At 39.8% G+C, this 19605-nt stretch overlaps 4 protein-coding genes across 4 annotated transcripts; 1 reads left to right on the top strand and 3 right to left on the bottom strand.

Moving 5' to 3' along the window:
* Positions 1-1190: 1190 nt before the first annotated feature.
* Positions 1191-3482, bottom strand: LOC112198444 (protein HHL1, chloroplastic). Its single transcript, XM_024339569.2, has 6 exons — positions 3110-3482; positions 2845-2982; positions 2211-2297; positions 2014-2061; positions 1645-1790; positions 1191-1468 (listed from the first exon to the last, which is right to left on the bottom strand). The coding sequence occupies exons 1-6, from the start codon at positions 3383-3385 to the stop codon at positions 1456-1458; spliced, it is 708 nt and encodes a 235-aa protein (XP_024195337.1). The 5' UTR covers positions 3386-3482; the 3' UTR covers positions 1191-1455.
* A 1194-nt stretch (positions 3483-4676) lies between these two features.
* LOC121052873 lies at positions 4677-6166 on the top strand. Its single transcript, XM_040518804.1, has 2 exons — positions 4677-5670; positions 5910-6166. The coding sequence occupies exons 1-2, from the start codon at positions 4677-4679 to the stop codon at positions 5948-5950; spliced, it is 1035 nt and encodes a 344-aa protein (XP_040374738.1). The 3' UTR covers positions 5951-6166.
* An 8147-nt stretch (positions 6167-14313) lies between these two features.
* Positions 14314-16333, bottom strand: LOC112198372 (GRAS family protein RAD1). Its single transcript, XM_024339485.2, has one exon. The coding sequence runs from the start codon at positions 16088-16090 to the stop codon at positions 14558-14560; it is 1533 nt and encodes a 510-aa protein (XP_024195253.1). The 5' UTR covers positions 16091-16333; the 3' UTR covers positions 14314-14557.
* Positions 16334-16863: 530 nt separating this feature from the next.
* Positions 16864-19207, bottom strand: LOC112198373 (probable carboxylesterase 11). The gene is made up of 2 exons (XM_024339486.2): positions 18344-19207; positions 16864-17719 (listed from the first exon to the last, which is right to left on the bottom strand). Exons 1-2 carry the CDS (start codon positions 18997-18999, stop codon positions 17182-17184), a joined length of 1194 nt encoding a protein of 397 aa, XP_024195254.1. The 5' UTR covers positions 19000-19207; the 3' UTR covers positions 16864-17181.
* Between the last annotated feature and the right edge of the window lie 398 nt (positions 19208-19605).

Genomic DNA, 19605 nt, shown 5'->3' with positions numbered 1-19605 from the left:
GGGTATGATTTGTCTTTTAGATTTTTTAAGAGCATTACTCTGAGGGAGAAGTTTGTGTAGTGTTTAGTTTCCACGTGATCTATGCATTTGACGTGTCTGGATCGGCGTGAAAATGCACTAATTCCATTAAAAAAATTGTGGAAAAATTTATGCATCAATCTGTCACACAGTGTCATTTTGTAATCGTATGCTGGAAAATCCAAGGCCATAAACACGTAAACGGTAAACCATAAACACGAGCCTAAAATTTGTTAGACACCTCTTTTACTGTTAACATTGACTGAAGTCACGGATTTCATCGGAAAACTATTGGGGTCGCCGGGAACGGACCTCTGTTCGTCCATCGATGTCGTTGGAGCTTGGTAAGTGTGGGCACATTGAATGGTGAAATGCAAAGACCACGTTGAATCATGATTTCATTTTAGGCTCTCACTCTATAATGACTTTCACAAAGGGCATAGAAGACTTTGTGGATGTTTGCTAACAGTGCAACAAAGAGAAGATTTAGAAGTGCCACACTAGAATGGACAATGGAGCTGGTTAGATACCCAAAAGTGATGAAGAAACACAGGAACAAGTTCGAAAAGTTGCATCCGCTGCCGGAAAAGTTGATGAATCCCACCTTCCACACACTCATCACTTGAAAGCTGTAATAAAGGAGGCAACGCGATTGCAACCACCAGTTCCTCTACTGGTTCCTAGAGAATCAATAGAGAAGTGCATTCTGGACGGCTATGAAATACCTGAAAAAACTCGGGTTCTGATCAACGCCTATGGGATAGGAAGAGACCCAGCAGAAGCATGGGACAACCCTAGAGGTTTGAGGATGGAAACAGTGAAAATGTCAAAGATCTAGATTCCAGGTTTCTACCATTTGGGAGAGGAAGAGGTTGTCCTTGTTCTGGTTTTTGGCTTAGCAACTGCAACTGCAACTGTACCTAGAGATTGCATTAGCTCACCTCTTGTATCACTTTGACTGGGCATTGCATCAATGAGTTGAACCAGATGAGGTAGACCTTGATGAGATTTTCGGCCTTGCCACAAGAAAGAAGTCTGTTCTTGTTCTAGTCCCAACAGCCAACAAGCCAATTCAGGGAAGAATCCAGTCCAAATTAAAGCATATCCTAGTGCAATGTATAATTACCTAGTATTGCAATTCTAGTAATTAACAATAAAAACAACAACAAAGAAGACTACAAAAGGTGTTCCATGAATCTTGGTTAAAGCGTTTTTGCTTAAATTCAGCTTTCAAGAGATTGTGAAAAATACAAGCATGGAACAGGGCTAAATTTGTATTAGATGTTATTGGAAAATAACATAAATTTCTGGGATGAACATAGAACTATGAACAAAACCGTGTGTAGAATCCTAAACCACCTTTTAAGGAAATGTCTATGCAGCAGATTAGGCTTCTCTATCTTCCACTGCAACAGGCCGAGTGATTGCTTCTTCTCTTCAGCGTTTAACCCTGGCAAATAACCAACAATCATTTTAGCCATGTAAAGTGATTGATATAAAAGACAAACGAAAAGGATGTTGACAGGAACGAGATCAATTCGAGCAGGTCTTAAGTTTGAGAATTGTCTAATAACAGAAAATTCTACTAGTATAATTGGAAAACAAAACTTAAAAACTATAACTCACTTTTCCTTGGGTTTTTCAATTTTTTGTTCTGATTCCTCAGACTCGGATGAACTTATAGCCGTCAGCTTGCCAAAAGATTCCTTTGCTTCCCCAAAAAAATCTTTCACTTTATCAAGAGTGGTTCTAAGCTGGTCTGGTGTTGGAAGCTACAATTTGGTTTCAGAATGAAAAAGAAATTAGCGCAAACAATATTCTGACAATTTGATGAGAACATAAATTTACTCAGCATAAACTATTAGCTCATGAAGAATGATGGAGACCTCCAGCTCAAAGCTCAAATCTTTTGAGCATCCGAATGTATAATGCTTCATAATCTCAAGACAAAGACAATGGCATACGCAAGCATAACCAATAATATAAAACAATTACCTCAATTACATCTGACGTTGAAAGTGCTGCTCTCATATTACCATTTTCCTACAAATTGGCAAACTATACTTAAGACACCAAAATCACATATTTTAACTTTGTCATATTTGTTAACTTTCATCCCACTTCAATGGTGGGAAAGGGATAAAATCATAAATGAAGTTTCAATGCAGTGTGTGAGATTATAAGAGCATTACCACAATCTTGTAGCCATATCTAAACTCAGTCGCTGACCGCAATACACGATACTGCTTGAACGCCGTCTTCTGTATTTCCTTCTCATCCTGTTTAAGTTAAAAGAAACAGCAACTAAGAAAAACAGTAAATGAGAAACTACAATTCCTATGCACAAAATGTTTAACCATCACATTCAGTTGATGAAGACAGAATACATCCTCTAAATGAGGATTGGTCTACAATCAGAGAAAAGGTTTCAACCACAACAAGGCATGCATCAGTTGCTTCAATTCATAGCAACAGAGACTGTTCAAAGATTTTCGCAAATTATTCCAATTCATAGCACTCCCATTTCCCTGCCTCAAATCCGTGAAACAAATGAGGCATGAAAGAACATTGATTATCTTTAAATATGCTCAAAATCAGCTTTTTTAATCAAGTCTCTACAATTGTTAATAGAGTTTCAACTTCACATTGCTCTGTCAAACCATTTGTATGTATACAACATAACTAATCAACACAAAAGTTGCAACGAGTAATGAGATGAGAAAGTGGTAAATTACAGAGAGATGAGCATGAAGCCATGAATTAGTAATAAACCAACTAGACTGCAAAAATGTTGAAATCTATTTACATTAAGAAAACATAACTTACTCGGTAAATAACTGCTGCAAGATTTCTAGCAAGTGTATCTTTGTAAATATATTTCCCCAGAAAATTATCTTTCGCTGCAAGCATGATTTTTGCGGTGGTTCCACCAGAGATCACACTAAGTGGGTACCATAGGTAAACCTACTCCAACCCCAAAATATAATCCAAAACCATCAAACAAAATCACAAAGAACACAGAAAGTTGACAACTTTTGCAATTGAAAAGGATAAAGCAATGAGCTTTGAAGCTTAAAGTTAGAGAACAAACATTGGCCATTCGAATAAACACAACAAAACGTGGGTTGCCATCGTCTTCAATCTTGGGCATTGGAGGAGGTTGACGCCTCTGGAACTGACGATCTTGCATTCCCTTTTTGCCCTTTGCTTCAATCACCAGTGCTTGGCCATGGCTTTGCTTACAAGCTTTCTGGGTCGTTTTTGAGGACACCAGTGAGTGCCTGACCAAACCGTCTTCATGGGTTCTTGAATTCGCTAGTGGAAGCCGAACCACTGCGTTTAAAGACAAAGACATACCCACTTCCATTTTCAGTTCGACTTTGCTAGGAGTCTTGGTTTTTCAGAAAAAGAGCTCGCTGGAAATGTCCCAGTGAAACCTTCAAGGTCTTATCCACAGCTTCTTCTTCAGACTCTGGTTTTCGATTCCGAAGGACAGTTGTTTTGCCGCCATACACGTGGCAGCCCATAATGAATGGGATAGGAGATGCCGGGGCCCACATGGGAAGCTGCTGATGTGGCCATCTATTGTGCCACGATGGTGCTCAGCGTAATAGATGTTTGGTTTCATGCACCATTCGCCATCCAGGAGATTTGAACTTAAGAGCATCCCTAATGATATAGTCAATTGAAATGTGTTAAAATTAAATTTGAAGGATGATGTGTCAATGTTATTTTTATTCAATTTCTTCTTCAATAGATATGTCAAATAATATCAATATTTTATTTCTTTTTAAAATTATTTTATCTACAAATAATGAACCTTCTTTTTTCTCTCTCATCCTCCTTCCCGACTTCTTCTCCTTATGTTCTTCATCTCCTTCACCACTTCTCCTTCTTAATTCCTTAATTATCCTCTCCTTCTGGGTTTTGTTTTTGGTTCTTTGACGAGAAATATCAGATGCCCAGAAACATCATCAGATGCCTCAATTGAATCCTTAATTTCTAAATAATTTCTCCTTCTCAACTCTCCATTCGGTTTTTTTTTACCAGAAACATCAATGCCCATTCCAAGAACAGATCCAACAACCCAAGACAAATAAAATCCTCCATATTCGAGCTCTTCATCTTCTTCCACTTCTTTTTCAGTCAACACAATAAGCTTTATCTCACCAACACCTGATAAGAGACAATCTTCTTCATCATCATCTGATTCACCTTTGTCCTTATCTACCTTTCTCTCTCCAAGTGTTTCAGTTGTTTCACATGATAAAGATTCAGTTACTCAAGCTAATCATGTTAGATGTATCTCTGCCACAGTCACCTGAAGCTTCTTAGATTAGTCATTATCAACAATAGATAATTGTTCAATTGTACATATCTTATCTCTTTGTATTCAGTTATCGCTTTGTTGATTGAGTTCTATTGTAACTCGTGTACATATCAATATAAATACATCACATAACTCACAAGCATTCTGTGTGGTTTTGAGCTCAATCATATCTTTCATGGTATTAAGAGAACAAAACGTCTGACGACATAAACAGAAAGAAAACATACCAAAGCTCTCTTTTCCAATGGCCCCCTCCTCTGACTCCTCCCAACCCAACTATCCCTTATGGCTTGCTCAAATCTCCCCCCTTCTCAAAAGCCGCTAGCTGATGGGTATTGCTGATGGTACTGAACCCTGCCCTCCCTGCTTTCTCTCAGACAAAGAAGGCAAGTTGACGGAGACGGTTAATCCATGTTATGAAAACTGGATGGAAAAAGATCAAATGGTGTTAGGTTGGATTAATGGCTCTCTGACCCCAACCGTGCTCTCGACCGTTGCCCGTTCTACTTCTTCCGCTGCTACGTGGGATTCCTTGGCTACCAGATATGCCTCCAAGTCTCACAATAGGATCCTCCAGCTGCGTAGTGATCTTCTCTGTACTGTTCGTGGTAATTTGTCAATTTCTGATTTTCTTGACAAAATTAATGCTATTGTTGATAATTTAGCCCTTGTTGGAGATGCTGTGTCTGATAATGATCTTGTTAGCATAATCATGAATAATGTTGGTCCTCTTTATGAGACCACCGTCAGCTCTGCACAAGCCCGAGACACCCCCATAACCTATGACTCGCTTGAAGCTCTTCTACTCAATGCCGAGCGCCGTTATGCTGAACATAGTCTTCCTTCCCTTGATCTTGGTGGTCAAGCTTCCGCTCTTCATGCTTCACGATCTCGCGGTCGTGGCCGTAGTGGTCCTTCCTCACTCATTGGGCCTGGTTGCGGTGGCTCTTATGGTTCTCGGGGTAATAGTTTTGTTAGTCGCGGGTCCTCATTGTTAGGTCGTGGTCTTCCTAGTTCTCGTGGCACTAATAACAATTTTGGTCAACGTGGCTCCTCTTCTCTTCTTGGTCCTGCACCTACAGCTCCAGCTTCTAACACAGGTCATTCCATTTTTCATTCCGGAAGTCGCATCCATTGCCAAATTTGTGGCCGTCCTGGACACTCTGCTCTTGATTATTACAATCGCATGAACATGGCTTTTGAAGGGCGTGTTCCCTCATCTCGTCTCACTGCAATGGCTGCTTCTAATACTCTCTCTTCGGCTGATGGTGTGACTTGGCTTGCTGATAGTGGTGCCAATACCCATGTGACTCCTAATATAGGTAACATTGCTTCTCCTAAGCCATATCACGGTATCGACAATCTTGGTGGTATTGGTAATGATTCTAGCCTTTCCATCAAACACATTGGTTCTTCTCTTCTTCACACACGTTCCTCCACCTTTCCCTTACATGATATTCTTCATTGTCCATCTGCTTCTGCCAACTTACTTTCCATCAACAAGTTTACCATTGATAATAATTGCTATTTTATCTTATATCCTGATTCTTTTTGTGTCAAGGATCTCACAACCAAGAGGACGCTTTTCCGAGGGAAGAGTGAAAATGGGCTCTATCCGTTGCGACTTCATCAAACGAGTTTGAGTCCATCTAGTCGATTTGCTTTTGTTGGTGCCCGAGATTCCGCTCAAGTCTGGCATTCACGTCTTGGTCATGCATCGTCGTCCATTTTGAATAAAGTCTTAGCCAGTACAGCTGTCCCTGTATTAGGTTCAAACAAAATGTCTTTTTGTCATTCATGTCCATTAGGGAAGAGTACAAAACTTCCCTTTGCTTTGTCTGAGTCTGTTTCAAATTTTCCTTTGGAATTAATCCATTCTGACGTTTGGTCGTCTACAACTTTTTCCAATCAAGGTTTCAAGTATTATCTATTATTTGTTGATGATTATTCTAGATATTCTTGGTTATTTCCTATGAAACATAAGCATGAAGTGTTTAATCTATTTATCACCTTTCTTACCCATGTTGAAAAACAATTCAATCGTCCAATTAAAGTACTTCAAACTTATGAAGGTGGTGAATATATGAGTAATGCTTTCCGTACTTATTTATCTACTCATGGCATATATCAAAGATTTTCGTGTCCTAAACATCCTGAACAAAATGGATTGGCTGAGCGTAAACATCGACATATCGTCGATACTGGGCTTACTCTATTAGCTCATGCACACATGCCCTCAAATTTTTGGGTTGATGCCTTCAACACCGCTGTGTATATTATCAATCGACTTCCATCAAGTGTTCTAGGATATGTGTCTCCATACCAAAAACTATTTCATCGAGTTCCTCAGTATGATTTCTTTAAAGTTTTTGGTTGTACCTGTTTTCCGTATCTTCGTCCATATAATAATTCAAAATTGCAAATACGGTCAAAACGTTGTCTTTTTTTGGGCTATGCTCTTAATCATCAAGGTTATCGTTGTTTAGATCCCTCTACTGGTCGTGTCTATTTATCTCGTCATGTTTTGTTTGATGAAGCAACCTTCCCATTCTCAGAGCCCATTCTTCCCTCATCTCCACGTGCCTCTTCACCATCATCTTCATTCCATCACCCTACTCTTCTCTTTTCACGTCTTACATTATCTCACCCCACAAATTCGACCCATCCTCCTAGTCCCCCTATGCTGTCACCTACCTCACCACCAACTCTATCTTCTCCCATTAATATCACGTCACCTATTCTACCACCAACTCTATCTTCTGCTAATCTCTCACCTCCAAACCCTTCATCACCTACTCACACCTCTTCTCCAAATCTCTCACTACCAAATCTCTCGTCACCCACCTCTTCAGCCCCATAATCATTACTGCCATCACCACCCACTTTTTCGCCTGTGGTCAACAATGTTACTAATGATCATTTGATGGTTACTCGTGGCAAGGGTGGGATTCGTAAACCCAATCCTAAATATGCTTTATCTGCATCTGCTATTGCTACTGATATTGAATCTACTAGTTACAGTCAAGCTGTCAAGCACAAGGATTGGAGAATAGCCATGGGTAATGAGTTTGATGCACTACAACGATCTGGCACCTGGTCCCTTGTCCCACCTACTTCTGGCATGAACATTCTTCCCAACAAGTGGGTCTTCCGGATTAAACGACGATCTGATGGCAGTATCGAGCGCTATAAGGCTCGATTAGTGGCAAATGGGATTCACCAACAAGAAGGACTCGACTATACTGAAACTTTCAGCCCGGTTGTCAAACATTCTACCATTCGTCTTGTTCTTGCTATTGCTGTTAGTCACAAATGGCCAATTCGACAGTTGGACGTCCAAAATGCATTTCTTCATGGTTACTTAAATGAAGAAGTGTACATGAAGCAACCAATTGGGTTTGTTAATTCTCAGTTTCCCAATCATGTTTGTCGATTGCATCGTTCTTTATATGGTCTCAAGCAGGCTCCAAGAGCCTGGTTTCAGTGCTTTTCAGACTATCTAGAAGACTTGGGCTTTCAAGAATCAAGGGCAGATTACTCTATGTTCACATTCAACAAGCATGGTGTCTACCTCATCCTTCTTATCTATGTTGATGATATCTTAGTCACGGGTAATAATTCTACTCACATCTCTCATCTCATTACAAATTTGAGTAGCTTATTCTCCATGAAGGACTTGGGTACCATTCATTATTTCTTGGGTATTGAGGCTGTGTACAATGGCGATCAGTTACATCTCACTCAACATAAATATATTGTTGATCTTCTAAAACGGTCTAAGCTTCATGATGTTAAACCAATGTCTACTCCTGTTCAATGTGGCACAAAGCTTAGTTTATATGAGGGAGATCTGTTATCTGATCCAAGTGAATATAGAAGTATTGTTGGAGCTCTTCAGTACTTAACACTTACTCGTCCAGATATATGTTTTTCTGTGAACCAAGTTTGTCAGTTATGCATTCTCCTACTACTGTGCATTGGACTGCTGTTAAACGCATTTTGCGTTATCTTAAGAAAACTGTTGATCATGGTTTGGTCTATAAACCTGGGACTATGCGGCTCACTGCCTACTCTGATGCTGATTATGCCGGTGATCCCGATCACCGTTATTCTACCGGTGGGTATTGTGTTTACCTTGGTGCCAATCTGATTTCTTGGAGCTCTAAGAAACATAAAACTGTTTCGCGGTCCAGTGCAGAGGCAGAGTACCGCCAGCTTGCCTACACCGCTGTTGAATTGTCATGGCTACGATCTTTATTTCGAGATTTAAATGTTTATCTCACTACTCCAAGAATATGGTGTGACAATATCAGTTCTATCTCTTTGGCATCTAATCCGGTTTTTCACTCTCGAACCAAGCACATCGAAGTTGATTATCATTATGTTCGAGATAAGGTTGTGCACAAGGAACTTGATGTGCATTATGTCTGCACTGACGATCAGACTGCTGATCTTTTCACAAAAGGCCTTCCAACTCCTCGTTTTGAGTTTCTGGTCTCCAAGCTTCCTGTCCGTCCTCGGCCTGTTCGCTTGCGGGGGCATGATAAGAGACAATCTTCTTCATCATCATCTGATTCACCTTTGTCCTTATCTACCTTTCTCTCTCCAAGTGTTTCGGTTGTTTCACATGATAAAGATTCAGTTACTCAAGCTAATCATGTTAGATGTATCTCTGCCACAGTCACCTGAAGCTTCTTAGATTAGTCATTATCAACAATAGATAATTGTTCAGTTGTACATATCTTATCTCTTTGTATTCAGTTATCGCTTTGTTGATTGAGTTCTATTGTAACTCGTGTACATATCAATATAAATACATCACATAACCCACAAGCATTCTGTGTGGTTTTGAGCTCAATCATATCTTTCTCAACACCAATACCAACAACCCATCACCAAGGTAAGAATCTTCCCCATCAATTTATTCTTGTCTGATGGTAGGAGCTTGATCTAATTCAGTCGAATTGATGAGCTTTTCTTTCTAAATCCATGAATTTCTGGGCAGCTGCAGTAGCTGTGTTTTGGTATGGGTTCTGATAGAAAGAAAGAGAGTGAAGAGGAAGAAGAGAATGAGAAAGGGGCGCTTCGGTCTGGAAGAAAGAGAGAGTGAAGAGAAGAAGAGAGGGCAAGAGGGAGGAGAGAGAAACAATAAAAAAATAAAATGACAGTTTCTTTGCCTCTGTCAAATTTGACAGACCAAGTCCATAGGTCATTTACACATAGGATATGACACATGGGTTGAAGTAATTTGGTATGTCTTTTGTTACCAGTAGAGATCTCCACATAGATTTGACATATCCATTAGAGATGGTCTAATAAGACTCACCACTTTCTTATTAACAAACGCTACAAGTTATAACAATAGATCTCATGAGTGAGCTCAATCGATTTGAGTAGAACGGAATTATTGTCAAGCCATCAAACATGATTAAGGAAATGTGTTGTAGTAATACTTGCGATAATAGAAAATGAAGACTATGGACACATTTCTAGTGTAAAAGAACCACGAATTAAGTCACTACTATTTTGTATGTGTTTATGATTTTTTTTTTTGTGGCATCTAATTACATTTTCATGTCTCACTACCTATAGTGTTGTGTTTTTATAACCAAATATTTGAGAAGTGAGGGCTTTATAATCACCAAAATGGTGCATTTTGAGATCAGATACAAGCTCGAAATCAACATTGTTTTGATTGTTTTTTTATTTATTTAATAAACAGTGGAGTAGCCTAGAGCCCTAGATGGCTTATCTCCTCTTGAATTTTATTCCGAATAATAAGAAAAGAAAAAAGTACAAGAGCGAGGAGGGGACAAAAATCCAAACTCCTCAAGAGAAAGTAATAAAAAAAAAAAAACATATGATAAATACAAAAAGAAAGTGAAACTAACGAAATCGAAAATTGGGCAACCCCAAGTAATCCTTCCGACAATAAAAGCGAATAAGATCCAGGGGCATGTCCCACCACGTTAAACTATCAGAATAGAGACCCATGTTAGCAAGAGCATCTGCAGCTTGGTTTCCTTCACGATAGATATGTGAAGAATGAAAATGCATCTGAGAGATACAAAGCAAACAATTATGCCACTCAATTCGTCACTACCAAGGTACTAAGTGAGGAGAATGAAGAAATGAAAGAACAAGAGCCGAGTCCACTTCTAACCATATATGTTTCCATGCCGGTCCCGGACCCAAGCTAACTCAAGAGCCTTGATGACTGCCATAACCTTCGCTGTCACAGAGCTCGGAATATTAAGATTAGAGCAAAAGACATCCATAATACCACTTCTCAAATCTCCAAAGATGCCACCACAACCCGCATGTCCAGAAGAGCTACCCCAAGCACCATCAGTATTACTTTAGTGACTCAGCTACCCCAAGCACCATCAGTATTACTTTAGATCTAAGTACAAAATCCACACCCCTTATTAGATATAGTCCGGTTAATTTTTTTTTGTTAATCGCGGTCCTATGACTCAACTGCCACATTGGATTTCTTTCCATTTATATTTTGCTGACTCAACAATATCAATTTTCATTTTCGTGCATTCCAAATATACCCTTATTAAATACCTTAAAAGCTGAAAATACTAAGTTTAAAGGCATTTATTGTATTCTTGATTAATTTCAATGTAATCAATATTTTGAAATTTATGGAAAAACGTAACATTAGCACTATTTTATTGTCCAATTGATTACTTGAAATTAATAACTAAAGTATATTACCTTCAATCTAAAAACGTAAACTTTATAATCGTTCCATAATTAGTGATCTGCAATTATGATATTTTCTAATCACAACCATTGACAAAAACACATTCATGATTCATGTCAGGCAACATCATATGCCAATTGAATCACAAATTTTACAATTAATTCCATGATTTGAGTGTCTACAATTATGATATAATTTATCTTTTGTTTCTATATATATGTAATATATATGTTACATCTCAATCAGTAAATCTTCCAAGTCAAATTGAGGTAATGGTTCTCTTATCTCATAATTAATATATGTCTACCATATAGGTATGTGTTTTGTAATGCTTATATTCTTTCTTTTTTGTCTAGTGAATGGACGACGTAATCGGAAAACTTGCACATCTGCAATATAAGAACTTCCATATTGTGTATACTTTTGTTAGCATTTGCATTGCTTTTTGAATAATTAACACATCAAAATGTTGGTTATTCTATAAATCAAATCTTTCCAATAATTATTTCTTAGATCCAATTTAACGACAATAGGAATTCCATTGGTCTAATTTTCACTTCTTCGCAGCTAATTTTTGGTTGTTGAGTGGGATGTTGATTGAATGTGTTCAACGTGCACTATTTGTTGACTAAATATTGTCAAAGTTGCAAACCTAAATGGTGTGGAAAAAATACTTTCTGTACACCAAGTTCACTACAATCAACCAAGATTTTACCTTTCTCTAAAGTGTAGGTAACAAAAATTTACACACGAGGTCAAGCGACCAACCTTTCTTCAAGACAATATTACAGCTGCAAAACCTCTGCATTAGGATCACCATTCCTATATTATAGGTCCACTCTAATTAATAGTGTGGAATCAATACTTGCTGTATCCAGCTTCAGTACAATCAACCAAGATTTTACCTCTTTCTAGATTGTAGATTTGTAGGTAACAGAAATTTACTCACGAGGTCAAACGACCAACCTTTCTTCAAGACAATATTACAGCTGCTATACCTCTACATTAGGATCACCATTCCTATATTATAGGTCCACTCTAATTACCGACATCACGAGACTCCCAACAACTACCTTTTCTCAACACACTATTAGAGCAAGTTCACCTGTTGGGTCACCAGGGCAGGAAACTATTCACTGCCACTGGATCTTTGCTTCCACCAGTTGGGTTAGGGTCACCAGTCAGTTACTGTTCATTGATTTATTTTTTTTAAGGAAGAAAGATGATTTTTTTGGTGTGAGAAGTAAAATAGGAGGTGAGGTATTTATAGAAAATTTTGGTTATATTTTTTTGTTACCGTTGTAAATGTAATCGTTAATAATTTTTTTTTTTTTTTAAATCACCGCAACAAATAATGTAAATATCTCCTTAATTATATACCATAGGATCCCTCATATAATTAGAACCAATGGTCCAGATCTGTGGACCGTTGCATTTAAATTTGCAAAGCACCCAATGGCTAATTGCCACGTCACATCTCCACTTGCCACTAGCCGACAGCTTCTGGGCTTCCACACGCAAGCAGCCTCCTATCCGCTACACGACAAGAAACTGCAGCTCACCTCCATTGCCAGGCGCGTCTATCCTCAGTCACCACAGTGGAGACCTGGGTCATCAACTCAGTCACCATGCTGCCCGAGCTCTTGACTTGGGTCACCCACTGCTCTCTTGCCCCAGCCCCGATGGAAGGAACAACAATAGAATTTTGGCGACTTGGGTCACCGTTTGACGTGGTGCCCGGGCCCCAGGGCCTCCGTTGAACTTGCTCTTAGGAGTTAACAGCCATCCAGTCATGTATATATAGCATTGCAATAGTTTTCACAATGTTCAATATGGCTTCACACTATCTATGCACCAGACTACAGATACAATATATATAGATGCGTGTCTCTGTTGGGCTACAATATATATATATATATATATATATATATATATATATATATATCAGATCCTATCTAGAGCGGAGTTCCACTTTGAAATTACGGAGTAAACTTCGAGTTTTGGGTCACTTTTAGGTCTCATATCCATATCTCGACCGTTCAGTTTTTAGGTTCTAGTGTATAGATCATCTCTGTAAATTTTCAGCAAAATTGATGATCGTTAAAGTATCTAACTCGTTTAAACCAATGGACGAACTGAATCTATCAACCTGAACCGTACTAGCTTTAAGGTAGTTATCAATGCCTTTACGATCATCAATTTGGCTGAAAATTTGCTGAGATGATCTATACACTAGTACCTAAAAACTGAATGGTCGAGATGTGGATATGCGATATGAGACCTACAAGTGACCCAAAACTCGAAGTTCACTCCGTAATTTCAAAGCGGAACTCCGCTCTGGATATGATATATATATGTATATATATATATATATATATTGAGAGAGAGCGAGAGAGAGAGAGAGAGAGAGAGAGAGAGAGAGAGAGAGAGAGAGAGAGAGAGAGAGAGAGAGATGAAACCAGATCACACGAAAACCACATGCAACAATTGGACAATCTTCAAGTATTATTAACTAAAAACAAAGGTAGTTTCCAAAAACATGCAATTCAAATTGCTGCCCTCCAATTTAAGGGGATACATTATTCACCAAAATTAAAATAAACAACATGCTAAAAAATCCCTTCAAGCTACACTCCTTACTTCTTTTCACAGTTCTAGGCACCATTCGGCATATTTAAGAATCTTTCTAAAAGATGTACCCTCATATTCGCCATTATACCTTTGGTAAAGGTAGATTCCACCACTCCCCCTTCTGATAATCTCTTGACAATGTACATCACTCCAATCTCACAATCCACACTGTACAATGCAAACCAACTATGTTAAGCTCGTATTAACACAAACTTGAATTGCTAATAATAACAACAAATGCCTACATTAGCTTCCAGAATCTTGTTGTGGACATTCCTTGTTAGATCTTATAGGAAAATGTTCAACAGAGTTATCTCCCAACCAGATAAGCAAGTCCCGGTCTTCATTCGAGAGCTTGTATTCGGATCCATATTCGGATAAACCGTTGATCAAGGTCAGACCAAAGAAAAAGAAAACCTTTGATTAGCAAAGCAACCTCTGTACCATGCAACAACATTAACAAAAGACAAAAGAGGTAATTGATTTCCACGTCATCCAATACACACAAACTTCTACCTTTGATTAAGGTCAGACCACATAGAAACTTTTTATTAAAGCTTTGTTAGTGAACCTACCTCTGCACCCGGGAAGAAGCATAACAAAATACAAACACGTCATCCAATACACACAAATTCAAACTCAAATAGATACCCAAACACCTGGACCAGAGGTATAACTATACAACAGATGAATTCAGGTACAACGTTGACGGCAATTAACCCACCTTGACAAGAGGTAGGAACATAGTGAGTTTCACAAGTTTTTTACGGCCAACAAAGTCACAATGTTTTTTTTTTTTTGGCAAACTGGAGATTAAGAGAGGCAGAAAGCCTCCAAAGTCACAATGTTAAACGAGGTTTGATTCAAAAACATCTCCAGCAAGAAACTGCAATGATAGGCTTCGACTTCCACCCAAGAACAAAGCAACCCTTGTCTTCCACAATTGTGTAACCCTCACTAGCATTCATTTCTAGCCATTTTGTAGCCTGTGTAATCATCTTCAGGGGTGCCGGTTGGAACCCAGCGCGCCTCATCCTCCTGCGCCATTGATCAACTCTTTCGTGCCGCTCCACTCGCGCAGGTCCCTCGCAGCTTACTATGTTCTTAATCTCCTCTCCGAAATAAAACTGCTCCATTTTAGCTCTCCTTGTGTCATATCTGGGCAGCATTGCATCTAAGGAGTCGAAGATGGCAGAGTAATTATGTAATGCCTCCATGAACCTCCCAAGAAAGAAAGGCCCATTGTGGCTCGAGTCCTGCTCAACTAGAACCATTAGCTTTGGTGATAGGTCATATAGTGTTTGTAGAACCGAGTTCAATGCTCCTCTACTCTCTTTCACAAGACAATGCAGCTGGAGTATGCTATTGATGATTAAAACCTCCCCATCAATGAGATTGAAATCTTCGGCCTTCAGGTTTTCCAAGTTGCTTTCCACAGCTAAAAAACCAAAATCCAGCTCCATGCTTTGTGCATACAACTTTAGTTCATTACCAATCGCTTCCAGGCGTTCACCAGAGTCACCAACACCAGTTATTCGAAGCCGGCGTAAGGGTTGTCCCGTTCGGCTGGCTAGACTTTCCATCAAGTTGAGCCATTGGTAGCCATGAAGGAGGCCTAGGGTCATGCCCAAGTCTATGACATGAACATAGCTCTCCCCCTCAAAGGCTTCCAATATTGATGTGTTTGCTACAAAATGACTAAACTGGATATGTGGACAAATCTCATAAACAAGGTGCAAAGCCTCATCCTTCTCTGAGGAAACAGCAATCATCTTTGTTGTAACTCCCACAGCCCCCAGTGGTTGAACGAGAGCAAGACGGTCAGTGAGAGCTTGGATAAAGCAGGAAGCTACTCGCTGGAATGATGTCCCAAAGACTTGGGCATTAGTTCTAAGCTCAGAAAGTAATGCTGAAGCATGAGTTTTGTCACGACAAGCCACAGCCTCAGCGCATGAAATGAGTTTTTGAACTAGTTTCATTCCATCTCCACTTCCTTCTTCCTCGGGCTCGCCTCCCAGCAAGGTTGAAGCTTCTTCTTCCATTTTCTCTGCTGCCAAGTATCTCCGGGTGTAAGCTGATATGTGATCCCGGAATTGAATTCTTGACAAGCTATTGAAGCCACTAGTATACATGCTGCCAGTGCCACTGCCACTGTAAAGACTATAATTAGTACTTATAATGGATTCATTGGCACTATCTTCAAGCTTTACCCTCTTATGATTTCTTGTTTCATCTATGAACGGAATCTCCCAGACAGCGGAATTGTTCTCCAGAGTCGAAAGAGAAGGGAAGGGAAGGCATGACATGGATGAGAGATTGAGATCAAGACCAATAACCTCATCACATTTGTTATTGCCATAGACTTCACAAGGTTGCACATAGAAACCAGATGTCATATTGTAGCTTTCTAATGTATCAAAAGCTTCGGCAATCAAGTCTAAAGACCCTTTACTCAGCAGGGCATATATACTGTAACTTGAAGCTTCCTTGTTCGAATTGATGACGATTACTATGTTGTAAAGTATTTAAAATGAACCTACAGACAAGCATGTAGAAAGGTAAGTACTTAAAGAAGTGGTCTTACTTCCAGCAGGCATAGAGCAATGCATGCATAGAGCAATTACTAATCAGGGAACACACATTGCCATCGTTTTCACGGAATCCCTAGGATTTGGGAGTATTGTAACCTGTCTTTGTCCATAGTCTAGGGGGTTTATCGATATGTGACTATAATTTTCGCAGATAAAGAATTTTTGGCATGCTTCTTGTGGTCATTAATCTTATTCTAGACATTCCTTTCACCAAGTCCGGCCACCAGGTAATGTGGCCTGTAATAGTCTTGTAATATCTAGAATAAGCTCAACATATTGAAAAACTAGGTTGTGTAGTATGACCAAGTAAAGCCACCAATCTGTCTTTGCCGACCAGATTAGATGCTGTCGTTATGGGAATACTATATATGCATAGTGTACAAGGCAACCTGTACAGGATATTCAACTGGAAACAGCAACATTCATATATTTGGATAATCTTGGAATTAAGTGGCAGTCATGTGAATAACTCCAAAAGAATAACAACCATAATAAATTTTTAGCTGAGTCAGGTGACTAGACAAATATGTGATGCAAGGTCTGCTCATGAACCACTGCATTCAAATGCACAATTGATAAAGATGGCAGAGCAAGAAACAGAACTGATCTTTATTATTAGAATGAAAGAATAAAAAATTTGAATAATTAAGTTTCGTGCCAGGCATCACTATATTACATCTCAAAATTGTGCTAATGAACATTTACAAATCCTAGCAAAGGCAATATATGTTCAGGCAAAAAAACTATAGCTATGTTGAGTGAAGAGTAGAGTGGACCACTACAGAGATCCCAACAAATGGAAGTAACATCATGCTGTACACCGAAAAGTTCTCCCAAAGCTGATAAATGTGCTTCCTCAAGCTTCAACATTCTTTTTTATGTTTTCTCTGTACAAATCAATAAGAAAACTCACCACCTCTGAGTGATATATACTTCTTGACCCATATTGTGATATCATCAGCACAAGCCAGGGCCTGGGGTGTCTGGAGGAGCACATCAAGAGTAGCAAACTCATGAACAGCATTCTTGTACTCAAGAAGAGGTGCATCCACATTAGCCTTCCGCAATGCTTCTGAGTAAGCAATTCCCTGGTCACGCATCCAGTCATGCTCTGCAACAATTGTAAGTGTGGGAGGCATGGTCTTTAAGGGCGGCCCTCTCCCAGGAACGAGAGGGTTGCCAGCTGGGTGGTCTAAATAAAACTCTTCCTTGGGTAGAAATAGCTTCCATGCCATCATACAAGTAGCCTTGTCATAAAAGTAGGAATTTGCCAACTTAATCTCGGACTTGGTGGGAACGCTTCCAATGAAGAAAGGGTACATCAGGATTTGAGCCACCACTTTTAGAGGATCCAAGAGGCTGCTCGCTTCCACAGCCTTCCGAGCTACATAATCTGCTATGTTAGCACCACAGCTCACTCCGAGGAGTATACACCTGCTCTGATATCAAAACCATGCCAACAACCCAATTAGTGACAGTGTCATCAATTCCATCATACAAAAGGAACACAAATCTAACCAGCTTTATCTGTATAAGAGAGGGATGCATTATTTAGAGGCTAGGAAAAACCATTGATTCAGAAATACCACTGCAATTGTCTTATTCATGACATCATTTGGCTTCTAGGCCATAAATCTTTTTCCTTCAAAGGTTCAATTACATTTTGTAATTACACAACACCAATCTCAATTATAGTTTCCCTCCCATTTTGAATTCTCTACTTCCAAAATTATACCACCAAAAATATCGATACCACATAGACACACATAAACACACACACATTCTGTAAATCATGACATTCATGTACATAACAGAGTTTAGACTCTACAAATTCAGCAAATACATGTGCACTTCAATTGGGATTATTTTCAACTCCAAGAACAAACACCTGACAAACATTTCCGAACCACCAAGTTCGATGCATAATGGGTTTAGAGTACACAAATTCAGCAACTAAAACAAGCTTACAGTGTGCAAATTCAGCAAATACATGTAATTTAAACAAAAATAAATACCGATAAGCAACAATTCAATAGTAACTGGGGAGAAAACAAGTACCTAGAAGGTTCACCATGAGCAGCCAACCAAGGCTCAACCATGGACGACCCAAAGCTATCGAAAATACCCGGATGACCAGAACCATTTCCCTTCCTCCCATTGCGATTTCTCACCGCCGCCAAGTTGGCCTGCTTGGCCAGCCAGTTCAACACCAACATCCCATCCTCAAACGCCGCCGGGTACGGACTCTCCGGCGCCAGCCTATAACCCACCGCCACCACAATCACGTCGCACAGCTTCGCCATCCTCCTGCAAAACGCATCGTTACACGCCGTGCCGTTGCTCCCGATGACAAAGCCGCCGCCGTGGAACTGCAGCATGATCGGCAGCTTGCGGTGGCGCTTTCCGATCGGGGGAGAGTATCCGCCGTAGACAACGCCGTCGGAGCCGAAGGTGGAGTCTTTGGCGAGGACTGTTTCGGGGAGGAAGATGCGGAGGGAGAGAGAGGATAAGGGGTCGATGTGGAGGTCCTTGGTGGCGACGCCGTTTTGGAAAGTCGGGTTGGCGGGAAAGGACGGGTGGTGGGGTCGGGAAGTGGTGCCGAATTGGTCGCGGGTCTCTTCTTGGGTTTGAGTTTGGGTTAGAGTCTGTAGTTGGTGGCGGAGGTGGTACTTGAAGAACAAGCTCTGCAGCTGCAAGCTTAGGCTTGGCATCATTGAGTTTGGAAATGAAAACAGAGGTCACAGGTGAAGAAGAGGGTTTTGGGTTATTTAGTTAAAGATTAAAGATTTATGGTGGTGGCCGCCATTGAAAGAGCGTTGGTTGTTCTTGGATTGGGTTGGATTTTTCAGACGTGTTGAAATGAGGTGGTCAGAGTAGAAGCTTCGAGCATGAGGAGAGCTATGATATCATCAGGTGTTTGTACTTTAGTTAAGAGTTGAAGGTACAAGCAGGAGAAGCAGAGGGGAATATGATTGGCTGGAGGCTGACGTGTGTCTCTTCGCTGGCAGAGTTAATTATCGGCCGGAATATTGGGCCGATTTTGGGATATGGCTTGTTCTTAAGGGCCCATGTTTTACAAAGTCATTTTTTTCAAAAATTGTTTTACAAAATGAAAATGAATGGTTAAATTATGCATTTTTAGGATTTGAATCTGTGTCTGGTAACGTGTCTGTAAAAGAGTTTCACGAAAATTGAAAACTAAACAACTTAAAGCTTCAATCTAGCGGTATGAACAGCTTTCTCCAATTTTCAACAGAAAAATCTATTTCATGGATGATATCAATTGATTGCCAAAGTTGAAATTGGTGGCACACATCAAT

The sequence above is a fragment of the Rosa chinensis genome, chromosome 4 (assembly GCF_002994745.2).
Source record: "Rosa chinensis cultivar Old Blush chromosome 4, RchiOBHm-V2, whole genome shotgun sequence".
NCBI classification, from domain to species: domain Eukaryota; kingdom Viridiplantae; phylum Streptophyta; class Magnoliopsida; order Rosales; family Rosaceae; genus Rosa; species Rosa chinensis.
The sequence above is the reverse complement of the archived record's forward strand: the minus strand, read 5'-3'. Positions and strand labels throughout refer to the sequence as shown.